The sequence below is a fragment of the Pempheris klunzingeri genome, chromosome 7 (genome assembly GCF_042242105.1).
Source record: "Pempheris klunzingeri isolate RE-2024b chromosome 7, fPemKlu1.hap1, whole genome shotgun sequence".
NCBI classification, from domain to species: Eukaryota; Metazoa; Chordata; class Actinopteri; order Acropomatiformes; family Pempheridae; genus Pempheris; species Pempheris klunzingeri.
This window is the reverse complement of record NC_092018.1, coordinates 10,609,621-10,623,904: the sequence shown is the minus strand read 5'-3', so window position 1 is coordinate 10,623,904 and position 14,284 is coordinate 10,609,621. Positions and strand designations below refer to the sequence as shown.

The following is a 14,284-nucleotide window of genomic DNA, read 5'->3' as shown; positions in this document are numbered from 1 at the left end:
TGGCTATCAGTGGCTAAGTAAACAAACAGCCTGTCTAACACACACACACACACACAAACAGGAGTTTGAGGTATGCTGAAGTGTATTGTTTCCACACTAATTGCATTTTGCAGGAAAACTCTTGCTTGCTATTCTCAGGACCTTATGAATTGAAAAAGTCACATTTGTAACAAAACAAAAACGTGTCCAAGAGTTTTTTTTTCTTTCTCTCTCTCTGTGCTCTTTTCTCTGTTTTTGTGCTCGGGACCGCAGCGACTGAAAGTTGTAGTGCATGTCATCCACTAAAGGGAGTCCAGCATGACTGAGCCACCCGCCACTGAGACTGAAAGAAAAGACATCGTCATCACACCCGACTGCAGAGGGAAGCTGTTGTGTTTCAGGCTAGCCTCCTTCAGTTTTCCTCTCTGTCATCCCAGGGTCTCTTTTGACCCAAATTTAATGTGAATAACAAGCCAGCTGGGTTTTTTCCAAACTGTGACTTAAAAAGTGAGAGGTTGATAATGTATTTCTACATAAAAAATATACTGCAGCATAAAACACAGAAAGAATAGTCTCTATAAAACTTAATTACCACACTAGACAGCTGCCCAGACACCCTAAAATCCCTACAGTTGGTTTTTGGTAATTTCATAACTTGTAATATTGTTTCTAAAATATGGGAATATGGAGCACTAAAGCACAATATTAACAGACATGATAAAGGTTTGCTATTATCTTGAGGTCTTGAGGAGGTTTCTTGTGTGCAAATCTGGTTAAAAAGTCTTCAGCTAATTATGTTTGCATGATGCATATTCCTGAATTAATTTGCTTGATCAAATTACCACATCAAACATGGTTCAAAATAAACAGCCCAGCAGTATGAGGTTAGGAGGTAGAAGGGATGGTGGTTATCGTGGCCCCCAAGATACAGAAAAATTTGGATTGCAACCAGGTTGTGAGCATCATTAAAATATTTAAGGGTCTCCTGGTTTAAATGTAAGGGATTAGGATTCTTCTTGTTGGGCTACTTTGCCGGATCATATACACCAGCTGAGGGGACTCTTCGCTGAAAGGATTAGTTAGATACTTTGGGAAATGCTCTTATAAGCGTTCTTGCTGAGAGATAGATGAGAAGAACAACACCGCTCCATGCTATGGAGCGGTATAATTACAGCTATGATCAAGATAACAACAGGTTACTGAGCAGGTGATCACTGCTGCAGATACACACCTGAATAGTGGGCAGGTGAATAACTAGAGTCACCGTTAAAATAACAAGCAGGTAAAGCAATTACACTCAGAGCCTTTCACTAAAAGGGATCTCAATAAAGTAGAATATTGTTCCTTTCTGAATGACTAAGCCTCTAAAACTCACTTATGAAAGTTATACCTCATTCAAGCTACGCTAACTAGCTGCTAGTTAGTGGTATCCATCTTCATGTCTACCTCTTGGCAAGAAAGCAAATAAGCCTATTTCACAAAATGTCTTACTACTCCTTTAAATGTGTCCACTCAACATTTGTTTTAATTTATGCATTATATTGGATTAATACGGATCTATAAATCATCAGTTGGTCATAATTTATGTGTTTATGAGATATGAAGGCATATATCTATGGATTTGATGGCTGTTTGGTTATTTAGATGTTTGGCACAGTAAACACATAGTACATAGTAAAAAAAAGAAGAAGTTACAGAGATCACAGCACAGTCGTGTCATAGTTCTGTACATTTCCAAGAGTCTGTGGTTCATGTTTCTCCATCATTAACTTGTCTCTAAATTAGTAGATATAAAGTTCAGACAGCATACACATGACAGGTTGTAAAGTTGAATAAAAATAATGAAATATATGTTGAATACAGTACACAAAATTCAGTAACATCAATCGTTGTCAAATTCATGCAAATGTTTTCCAGTCAAAACACAAACCTCTTTCGCCTGAAAGCCCTTTAAAACAATGGGAGAGATGAGAGCAGTTCGGGGAATAACACGCCAACTGTGAGAGGGCTCGAGGGGTTAAAGGTCACAGGGTTTGGGATCATTAAGGGCATCTGTGGGCTGACAGGCTGACGTGAGGCTACCAGCAGCAGCAGCAGGGAAGAAAAGTGTATCAACATTTTGTGTGGTTTTTGACATACTGAGCTTGTGTGTGTGTGTCTTTGTATAGTTTTGGTTTCAAACCATCAATGTGAGGACAATTTGTCTGATCCTCATAACTTCCTATGGCTGTTTGAGTTAAAAACCTTGATTTTAAGGTTAAGGTTGGAATTGAGATAAGGTTCGGTGTCGGATTAGGTATTTAGTTGTGATGGTTAAGGTTAGGGTAAGGGAATGAATTATGTCCCCACAACTATAGAAAGACAAGAATAGGGGTGTGTGTGTGTGTGTGTGTGTGTGTGTGTGTGTGTGTGTGTGTGTGTGTGTGTGTGTGAGCATCCTCTCACAGCATGACGGGGAGACAGGCAGAAACAGTCAGCTGTGGCTCTTTGTCTCTGTTTGTCCAGTAAAACTAATCCCATCTGGAATCCAGGATTGTTAGAGACAGAGAGGAAAGAGAGATGACAGCAGATGAAACTGTCCTAGAGTGAAGTAGAGAAAAAAGGAAGTGGAGCCATACGTCTTAATTCTTCACGTTACAACACTTCTCTTAGACACAAAGTAGAGCGAAGATTTTTTTTTACTTGAGTGGTGGAAAGAAAATCAACTTCAGTAACAGCTGAGTTCGATGAAGGACATTGTTTCTCAGGATAAATATCCTACTGGCTGCAATAAGACCAATATTTAAGGAAATATCAAAGTAAATTGTCAAATAAGTCTTGGCTCACATGAAACCACATTAGAGTGGCAGACTGTAGATGTAATTTGACAGATTTTAAACCATTAACTGAACTACTTTTGCAGAAAAAAATTATTCTTATTCAAAGTACTTTTATGTCCTGTAAAACATGTCTGGAGGGGATCAGAAATATAGGTTATGCATTTCTGTATAATAGAGGCTGATAAATGGTAAGATTTAAGTAGCTCTCAAATATCACTATCTGTCTCAAAACTCCTGTATCAGTTCGTCAGGTCTGTACCAAACGGTATTGGCTACTCTATATTTTAAACTAGCTAAATGATTTTGACAATGGCAAAAATGGCATTTTTCCATGATGTCCATAAAATTCGACATCAAACGAGCCAGAAAAGACTGAATCGACCCTCGGACACGGCATCATCAGTCCCATGAACATCTCCAAAAGCTCCACTCAGCAGCTGAGCAGCAAAGGCAACACGACTGAGCGTGAGGCCTTCAACAATGCTGCTCTGCACATCGGCTGTGTGATCCTGTCTTTGGGGGTGTGTTTGTGTGTGTGTGTGTGTTGGGTTTGTTGCTTGCCACATTCCTCAGATGCAGAGTGGCGGAAAGGGCAGTGGCCCCACTTCACCAGAGGTGCAAGAGGGGGGATGGAGAGCAGAGTGATTGATTGCTGAGGGGAGAAGGCCAAATGATGGGCAGAACAGGTGGGCTGCTCATGGACCAGGTACATGTCAGGTGATTCAAAATAATAGCTGTTCAGGCCTGGATCCTGTCCATAACAGCCAGCAAAGAGAAAATCATTCTTATGCTTTCTTGAAAAAATCAGCAAACACAGGAAAAGTAAAACTGAAACGATCTCAAGCTTTTTGTCGTATCACATTATCTTCAGTTGCATCAGGATTTCACATGGTTGTTTTTTCTGAGCATTTTTAAAGACTATGTAACTACATTTTTAGAGAAGAAATGACATTCTTCCACTATATTTGCTATATTTGATGGTCAGTTCATTGACTCTATGACTCCACTTTATCTGCACTACTTTTGCCCACAGTTTTAGGGTGTCACAGATAAAACATTTCTGTGCTTTAATCACAAAATTAAAACAAATCATGCCACATAATTGCCACCTGTGGCAACTGTTTAGTCTAAATGACATTGTCCCATTTGAGGACTTCTCTTCCATGTCGGTTTAAAAGTTCTAACACAATAATACAAGACTCCAAAACAGCTAAACGGATGTTGTTATGAAATGGTTTTCTTGGTCAAGAGAGAACTTTGAACCTTTGATTTTTAGCCAACATGAAGATTGTAAAATGCTAAGAAAAAAATGACATTTGTACAACTGCAATCCCATGACAACTGGACAACTCCACCTGCTGATGATAATGTGACATAATAAAAAAACTCCAGAACAGCTATTAAACAGACCTCAACCGTAAACAGATATTAAAGGTCCTATAGTATACAAAATGTACCCTTTTTAATATCTTTTCAATATGAATGTGTTCCTGGTGTGCATACAGACCACCAAACTCAGAGAGAAGGCCATCCTTTCTCTGTTTGTCCTGCTCCATCTTTCAGGATATGTGAGTGAAAATGCTCAGTTTAGATTTGGCTCCCCTTATGATGTCATGAAGGGATCTGTTGATCATGTGACCTCCTCCAGCCCGTCAGCAGGCCGACCGTCCCCACCCACTGACAATCTCCTCATTCCACCTTGCTGTTCACCATTGTTGGTTCCTCACTAACTACTGCTTCTGTTAGCACGAAGATGTCGAAGGCGAGAGCGAAGCAGCAGATTGTTTTTGTTCCTCTAAAACGGAGCGTTAAGACAGAGGCTGAAAACAGCTGCAACAGCAATGACTAATATCAGTAAAATAAGGTTTTTTTGAACATTAAACCATGTAAATCTGCTCTAGTACGACATCCAAATACGTATGAAATAAGTATGAAACTGAAAATGGGCAGAATATGGGACCTTTAAAAACTCACCACAGACAGGGTTCCCTGGTGATTCACCTGGTGGAGTTTGTACCATAAAGGCCGAGTCCTTAATGCAGCAGCCTTCAGCTCAGGCCCTTTGCTGTGTCCTGCCTGTCTGTCTCTCTTCTGGCCTGTCTCATCAAGCAGAAATGCCAACAAAAAAAAACTGCAAGAAAAATTGACTAGAGGAAAAAAAAAACAAAGACCAAAGGAGATAAAACTGAGAGGCCGCTGAAGACACATTTATCAACAGTTCATGATAATTATGTGTAAAAAATAAACAGTCCGCCCTGCTAATGATATAAATGTATCTTCCATAGCTTTGCGCTTCCTCAGGGCCATTATTTCTCCTGGATAACATCACTCTGCTGTGACTCTAAACAATAACATTATGGATGTAAATTGAACGCAGTGAGACACACACATCTACAATAACATCCCTTGCTGCAGCCTGATGCAGCCCAGGGCACGTTTCAGTCCCACTGCTGACAGTCACTCCGGACTTTCCTGCACAAACCACCCTTCCCCTCCGAAGGTCATGATCTCATCCTGATCCAAGAGTGATATGGATCTAGATTACCCCACAGAGAGTAGCTCAGGCCCCACATTTCCAGTCTCTCTCTCCCTCTGGGCCGTCAGCAAATCACCACCAGGAGGCCTGGTCTACATTTTCCAAAGTGGGCCAGGTTCACAGACCTCACCCTTTTCCCCATGTGAGCAGACTGAGCTCAGGAGATGATGTTAAGTTCATTAAATGTCGATCCCTTTACAAGAAGTCAGTACAGTAAGTGACGTTTTTCTGTGCAACCAAACGAGAAACAACAAAACAAAAGACTGGATCAAGATGAAATGACTAATCAGTTTGGACTCCTGTCTTTAACAACAGCCAAAACTCTGTCAGAAGTTTGTTTTATGATACAGGAGAAAGTCAGACTTCCTTCCGATAAATAAATTAGGTCCTTTGTCTTTTATTTTTGCTCATATCGAACAGCGGTGGTTCTACACATGGATCACTGGGACTCGTGTTCAGGTGAGTGATTCACCACAGGGTCAAATAGCTGCAAGCAGGTGCGTCAATGTTGTTTTTTGTTTTTAAAGACTCATTAGTACGGTAATAGTTAGCCGAGTTTACTTTAATATTCAAGTGGCAGCACTGATAACAGTGGTCTCATATTGCCTTGTATAAAAATCATTCCAATGAATGAGGTACACAGATTTGAATAACCAAGAAGCAACTTTACCATTAACGCTGAATGTTTTTTTTTTTTTTTTTTTACTTTTTGCACGTTTTAGGAATCTTATATCTTAACTTTACATTGTATGTTTTGTAGTTGCACCCATTCCTTTTTTGTACTGCTGTTAATCGTACCATGTGAGACAAACTTTGAGTTGAAAAAAGTTAATATCTGTAAATGTTGAGGAAATAAGCTTCAGGACATCGTTTTCCTTATTTCCGGAAGCTTATGATGCACCAGGCCATTTGTCACTCAGGACAGGAGATATCGTATAACACAATATTTAAAAGGAGTTCAGTTTCAACTTAAGTTCAACACATAGTGGTTAAGAAATGAAAAAGGACATGACTTGGAGCACCTGAAAATAGTCTGTGATATACTAATATAAAAAGTGAAAGTAGAGTAATCTTTTCACATGACTAATGAGGCAAATTTCCCAGCTCTCATATCTCAAAAACATATTTGATACTCTTTATGATCACAGGAAAACAAAACATTTAAGTTACTAGGATTTATTAAACATGTTTAAAAAGTTAAAATGTGACGAACAACTCACATACATAGAGAGGAATAAAAGAGAATTTAAAAGTAAAAATAAGACTTTTACAAAAAGACTGTACAATATACACACAAAACTGCACACGTCTGATGTGACTAAATTGATTCATTTCAGTCTCACTTAACATGAAGAGCAGCAGCACCTACGCTGTTCCAGTTTCAAAACTCATGCCCATGTTCCCTCTCATGACAGCAGGGTGATGAGCGCATCCAGAAACTTGCTCCTGTCCTCCGTCTTCAGTTCAATTACTGCAGAGGGAAAAACGCAGCTAAGAATTAATAAATGCACAAAGAAACAGCAAACACTTCCATCAGCTCTCAAACAGACTGGAGCTAGTTTGAGATAAATGTTTCAGACAGGAAGAGGTAGAAATATGAAACAAATCTTATTCTGCATATGAAACATGACCAGCAGGAAGTTACACTGCAGAAAGTGGCAAGAACTTCAACTAATGCATATAACAAACAAGTTTTAATGGTTGAAAAAGGCTGCCACCTAGTGTCTGATGAAGAGATGGACAACCCCCCTATATTAAACATGTATGAGGTCTTGGACACAGCGCAATAGAAAATGACAACATCACTTACTTGAAGTGTCGAAGTGGTCATGAAGAGTTCTGGAGCTGGTGCTTTCTGCAGCTTTCTCAAATGCTCGACCAAAGAAACTTTAAAGTACGAAGAAAAGGATTAGATTTGAAAATATGAGGCAATACATGCTGTATACAAGATAAAATACACATTACAGCTGCAACAATTAGTTCAGAAAGAAAGAAAAACACCAACTTCTTTGATAATCTATTAATTGTTTCAGTCATTTTTAAAGTAAAAACACCAATAATTCACTGAAGACTTTCTGCTTTTCTCTATTTTACATGACCCTTCGTTATATCTCTGAACAAAAGAATGGTCCTTTTGTCTCAAAGGGGGAGAGTCTAAGGAAGGGAAAGCAAACAGCGGATTAAAATGTTTCAAGTCTTGCAATGCCAATTTAAAACAGATTAAATCAGTAAACAATATGGAGAAAAAGTCATTTTCTCCCAAAGCATCACATAACATGATGAAAACATGTATTCATTATCTGCAGAACCAATAGCAACAACTATCCCAGATATGGAATATTTGACTATATGGTTTAAACATCAAGATTCTGAAGTTATAAATCACATGGCAACAGTTAAGATAAGGTAATAGATAAAGTATTGCCCTTTCAAGTGGTATATTTGAGAGATATTTTATAATTTTCAAGTGTATTGCTAGCTCATAATTTTTTAATAATATACTACATATCTAAAAAGTGAGGTCTTACTTCTTTTTGTCAGATGTTTCAGACTCAGGTGGAATTCCCACAACAATGGCGGTTCCCTTCTCCACATCCTTGGGTGCAGCCATGATGAGCGGAAGCAGTTTGCAGCGCTTGTTCCTCGTCTGACCGACAAAAACACCACAAGTGAAAGAGTGACACCAAACAACGGAGTGTTTTTCAGTCTGAATCCAGTTTGACAGCAATGAGATACTTACAGAGTGGACAAAAGCCTTCAGGAGGTACTTGCAGAGCAGAGTCAAGGCCATGGGCTTAGAAAAGAGCTTCACATCAGGTGTTCCCTACACATGAGAGGAGAGTATTGAGCTGGGCGGAATATACTGTGAAGATGCAGCTGCACACACCTGCAGGTCATACAGACACTCGTACCTCCATGAGGTAGCAGTAGAGGAAGGGTCCCTGGGACAGGATGAGGTTGGTACAGATGCAACTGGCTACAGTCTGCTGGATAGCCATCAGCTTCTTCTTCGCCAGGTCTATGCCTGAATGTAGACGATCGAGGTTACTCCTACACAGAAAAAAAAAAAAACAAGACCAACAGGACACAGAAGGTAAACAAGAGTTTTAATAATGTGACCATAAACAGGCATCTAATAGATTAAAATAAATAGTTTACTGATTAAGATAAAGTTTCTGCTTCACACCTGGAAAGAGAGTCCAAAGCCTTGATGAAGTTGTCAGTGTCGCTCTCGTCTTTCTCAGTGCCCTCCAGCAAGGCAGCAGTAGCATGCACCATGTCGCTGGCCAGGAAGCGGTTCTTAAAGCCAAAGTGAACACCAAATGTCTGGATGCGGATGTCCTTCATACTGGTGGAGGGGGGAAAAAAATAACAGATCATTTTAGGAACAGCAAGTGAAACCTTTTCTTCCTCAAGTGACGTCTGGATTCATACCCGTATTTATTGGAAGACTCCTCAATGACCTCCCTTAGGTTCTCTTTGATAGTCATATCCATGGAGTTGAATTTCTGCCTCACTTGCTTTAAAGGTAGTCTGTTAAAAGTGAAGTACGTCAGACATCTCCATTTCACAACTCAGGCTCACACTGAATTACTTTTAAGAAAATTAGTTAATTAATTAGATTTCTAGGCACTTTACCCCATGTCAGCTAGGAACTCCTGGAGTTTCTTTTGTCCATTTAACGTCCAAAGCTTGAAGTGACACGACGTGTAACAGGAATTACAGATGCTCTCATACAGGGACCAGTGCTGATAGAGGGTTAGACGAAGGCTGAGGTAAAAGGTTAAGGAAAACTCTAAATAAATAAGTATAAAACAAAATCAAATAAAATTAAAAAAAAAAAAGAGAGATTTGAGTGAGTGATTCCTACCACTACTTGAACGTATGGGGGGAATAAAGCTGAGATATAAAGATCCTTAATGACAACATGTCAGATGAATGAAGGATACTCATATTCAAAGGAGATCCTCATGCAGTCGATGGAGAGAGAGTTCTCCTCATCCTCATTACGGTGGTTATGCCGAGAAACGTGTCGCTGCATTGTGGCGATGTCTGTTACATACTTCATACTAAAGGAACAAGGTGGAAAACAATAATTCAGTCTGATTCAAGAGGGGATCAGATAAATCAAAGTCTTCAAAAAATTAGGTTTCTGAGAATGTTGTTTTGAAATACTGAAGATTTTCTTACTGTGTAATTTTATCATGAACCCACTGGTCTGTTAGCCCAATGACAGTCCACCTGCAAAGAAATAAACTCACTAGTCCACATCTAAAAAGGACTATACTGTGCGCTGTATTAAAAAAAGAAGAAGAAAAAGACAGATACCAGAGCATGTCCTTGGTGTCCTTAGTCATCACCCACGCCAGCTCAAAAAACATCATTGCAGCCTGTCAAAAGACACACATGAAAACATTTGTACTCAGGAATTCATCTAAGAATAATAACAGAATTTGTCAAATAAAAGTCATCACGCAGCCATCCTTAGTGAGCCTTCCAATGTGTATATAGATATAATTCAATCATATTTTAGGTTTTGTGAAACACACTACAGACACACAAATCATAAAATTCATTTTCTATGCTCATTTAAGGTTTCCAGAACTGAAAAAGAAAAAACTGTCTACTCACAGAAGTCCCATGATATTCATACTGCTCATAATCAAACAAGATTTCCCTCCTGAGAAAGGAGTGAAACATTAGTGTCAGTTTAGAGCTTGTAATGTCTATATGACAAACATGATCCCTAACACCTCTGTAGAAACACTTCACCTTCGTGCCTCCCACTCCCTCTTCGCTCGCCGTCTTTCAATTCTCCTCTCAACAGCTCCCTGCAATCACATGATCACAGACACAGAGCCACAGATTCATTAGAGTCAAGTCAACATGTTCTGATTCGTTTCAGTGGTGTATTCTCATTCTACTCTTTACATACTTCATCAAATCTCCTCCGTTTCCCAGACGGCTCTGAGCCTTCATCACTCTCATTTCCAGAGTCACCTCCTTCCTCATCATCATCATCCCGAAAGATGTCATCATATGAGGGCACACCAAGGTCGTCATCCTGTTTGATTAGTAGCTTTATCTGTGGAGGAGTTGATAGGGAGTTTACACAATGTTAAATTCCAGAAGTGGCAGCACAGTTTTCACTTTGTTCTGGTTAAATATCATAAACTGCTCATAAACTTCAAGAGCTCAACGGGAGAAAGTTCTCCACCAATGCACAAGCTGAAAATTGAGACTAAAATTGAAGCTAAAAGTCTAATGTGTGTTTCTGTATTATCAAGAATTTGAGCTGAATTATTATCATCCATCACCTGGGTGTCATTGTAGACATTGACCACATCTACAGGCCGATGAGTGTCACAGATGAAGAAGATGGAGTCATCATCCGGCTGCAGCATCTCAAGGAGGTCAACATTTGCCCCGCAGTTGATGAGAACAAAGTACCGAAACTACAACACACCACACGCCAAAATAAAACATTTAGTTTAGAGCGTCAGTGAGACAAACATCAACTGTTCTTCCTTGTTTATTCTTCTGTCATTTAGTCACATGTGAGCTCATGGCTGATTTGATTGTACCTGCTCTTTGTGTTCAAGGAAGGCAGTGCCAAGGTCCTGCCAGCCTGTAACTGGCACAAGTGTGTACTGGACCTGGTCACAGTGGAACAGCGCCTGATAAAGATACAAAAAACACTCATCAATCATTGTTTAATTCACTAATTTACTAACCTCTCACTGACAAATAAGGACATGGTAACACTATGTCTCTGAAACTGAAGCCTGTAAGAAACTTTATAGACGAGTAGAAAGAAATCAGCACTTCATGTATGTGGCCATGAATTCTACAAGATACGAATTTAGCAGCTTTTACATCATCCCAGTAAAACCTGCTGACAGTAAGTGTAAGAGATACAACTGGGAGTACTTACTGAATATGCTCACATGATGCTCTCTAGTCCAAACCTCCATTTAAAAACACACACGTCAGTTTTTGTATATGAAATAGAGTAAGGAGGAGCTGCTACAGTACTATAAATAGCTTACTTACTCTAGTTACAGTAAATAAAGGAGACAAACTACAGTAGACCTAAAGTATGTTACTTTTATGTTACTTACTCAAACAAAATGCTAATAATAAAGCAGGGCACATAATATTTAATTTGAGGGGATAAGAGATCAGTCTGTGCCCACAGGATCTTGCCAACACGAACTTACATCGCTATTTGAATCGGAGCAGAAGTTGAAGGAGCTAATGTTTGCTAACAGCTAGCTGATTATCTTACCTGTATTATCTTACAGGCACAGAGGGCGTCGATGTCTGACGCCACCAGGAGCGCAACTCTCTGAAAGCAAAGCAATGTGAAACAGATCGCGTTTAGTGGATATAGATATAATATAAATAACTAACATTAGCAAACAGTCCTTCGTGGTTGAAGTCAGCTAACCTAATGTTACAGTCAGCTCAAACGACGTACCTGGTTGGCAACGACCTCGTAAAATTCCTTTCTTATGTCCGTGATAAACATTTTCTCAACTTTTAAAACGAGTCAAACCCGATAAAATAACCCTTAAAGCGGCATGAACGGCGGGTTGTTGTGGTTTGCTGTCACACACTGCGGCACTCTGTTCCTTGTTGGAAATGTGGCGCCAAATCTGTACGTCACATCCGACCAATCACTGAGAGGGAATTAATGTGCGTCATACGTACGAGGCCACGCCCTCTCTAAAGCTGAAAACAAAGCTGGCTTCAAACAAAGACTCAAGGAGGAGAAAAACCTGCCAAAATATAGCCAGACACAAGTTTAAAGTTTCCACACATTCCTCTAAAACTACCTTTGGTAAAACACGTGTTATGTGACTCCAGTAATGATATTATTAGGTTTGCTTGTGCAAACCTTCAATGAATGGAACAACACGTTTATTTTGACAGCTTTGATTACTGGCTTCTTTGCAGATTTAGATTATTAACAGAAAATGTACATCACCTAATGAATTCGGATCTATTTGAAAGCTACTCAGCAGAATAAAAACCCATTCAAATTATCTTTACTAGCTGCAACAAACTCATTCGTTTATAATCCAGTAAAAAATAGATATGATTCTGAAATGGGCCTCTCTGCATATGTGTGCTTTTACCTCGGGTACTTTAAGTATATTTGGATGTGTACTTTTACTTAAGTAAGATTTAAATGCAGGGCATTTACAGTATTTCTAACGATACTTTCACTAAACTTTTTCCACTACTGCCTAATCCTGATTAAACTGGACTGAAGGAGCACCACAATCAGGGCCGTAGCAAAGATTCTAAAAATGCTGAAGTAATTTCCCAACACAATCTCACACATCTCGGGAATTATCTCACATTAAGATGATAAAATTATTGCTTCTGCTTGCTTATGAACAAAAAATAAAATATAATCATTTGCTGCTGTTCTGCACACTTTTATTGCTGCAGCAAAACCTGCTTCATAATCCGACTATTACATTTGTAATCATTTTTTACTCTTACTTTTATTAATTGCTGCTTCCACATCCTCAACATATCCTTTACTATAAAGGTAATTTTATCTACAAAGGTGCCTGTAATCATCACACATACTTAAAACCAAGATTGCTGACTCAAAAGAAAATGATCAAAGGACAGTGTGTATTGCAAGATTACTTAGAAACATCATTTCGTGTCACCAAAAGAGTCATCACAACATGTACAATCAGTATCAGCATGAGCGGCTGCTGTTATATGGTGCTACAAGCCAAGGCAAATTATGATGAGCATGACATAAATAAAGCAAACAGGCAAGTTTCAATATAATCCCATGTCAGGACAGCAGATCTGGAGGAGACCAGACATTAGCAACAACCTGATGCAGAATACATGTACTGGAAACACCATGAATTAATAGAAACGGATGGAAATGTGGGGATGCGGAAGGAAGTAATGATGCTGTAAAACATGCAGGATTTTATCAAAACGCAGCAGTCTAATGAACAATTTTTTTGTCAGAAAAATCCTCCAGACACTCATGTAATCACAAATATGATTCCTATTTTCATGACATAACATTATCACATTTAAGGTGAACAAATATTCAAAATTCAAGTAAACTCCTACATGCCCCAAAATGACTTACACTTAGACCTGTACATCATCTAACAAATACCTGTAAGATTGACTAATCAAATTAAGATATTATTTCTCTAAAAGTTCTGTAAAAAGTGAAGTTTTTCCTCTTTTTGTCTAACCTTTATGTTTTCACTCAAATCTTCACATTTGACTGCATCAATAACACAATTCATGGAAAGTATTTAAAGATTCTTTTTCTGAGGTAAAGAAAGGCAGCATGCCACATTTAAACACTGTGTAGCACCTTCCCAACTGACCCCTCTACACTGTAAAACAATAAAACAGTAAGATTCAAAACAGAATTGTGTCCACAACATGACAGAGAGCATACACTGTGACATGCAGTATATACTTCATTCATTTAACTGATGGTTAGAAAGTAATGTAGTAAACAAAGGCACAAATTCATCTGCTTTTTTCTACCAAGTTCGGTCTGAATTCACAGTGAATCACCTGCTTTAAGTTTGATTCACGGCGATGAGCAAAAGTGCTTTGACCCTACAAAACCATGGCTGGTTTCACACGCAAACAAAAACAGAAAGTTTGATTGTTACTCGTGTTTCAACCTGCCAAAACAGTAACATCTATGTAGACCTTTGACGTTCTTTCCAATGAAACACCAACCATACAAAATATAACAAAAAGACAGCAAAATTAACAGAAAATTAACAAAAAAAACCCCCACAAAATTAAAACATTTAAAGTTAAAATGAAAGACTGCAAAAAATACAAATCAAAAATTAAAATTAAAGGACAGCAAAGAAGCATTCAGAGTCTTAAATGAAAGTTGCTGAAAATTACCACACAACCAAAAACAAAC

General features: G+C 38.8%; 1 protein-coding gene across 1 annotated transcript; it reads right to left on the bottom strand.

Moving 5' to 3' along the window:
• Positions 1 to 6,514: 6,514 nt before the first annotated feature.
• On the bottom strand, positions 6,515 to 11,939 carry cdc45 (CDC45 cell division cycle 45 homolog (S. cerevisiae)). Its single transcript, XM_070833642.1, has 18 exons — positions 11,816 to 11,939; positions 11,624 to 11,683; positions 10,920 to 11,012; positions 10,653 to 10,790; positions 10,271 to 10,420; positions 10,108 to 10,166; positions 9,967 to 10,015; positions 9,664 to 9,725; positions 9,526 to 9,576; positions 9,285 to 9,404; positions 8,974 to 9,105; positions 8,770 to 8,868; positions 8,522 to 8,683; positions 8,247 to 8,385; positions 8,075 to 8,158; positions 7,863 to 7,981; positions 7,145 to 7,221; positions 6,515 to 6,805 (listed from the first exon to the last, which is right to left on the bottom strand). Exons 1-18 carry the CDS (start codon positions 11,864 to 11,866, stop codon positions 6,741 to 6,743), a joined length of 1,710 nt encoding a protein of 569 aa, XP_070689743.1. The 5' UTR covers positions 11,867 to 11,939; the 3' UTR covers positions 6,515 to 6,740.
• Positions 11,940 to 14,284: the final 2,345 nt, after the last annotated feature.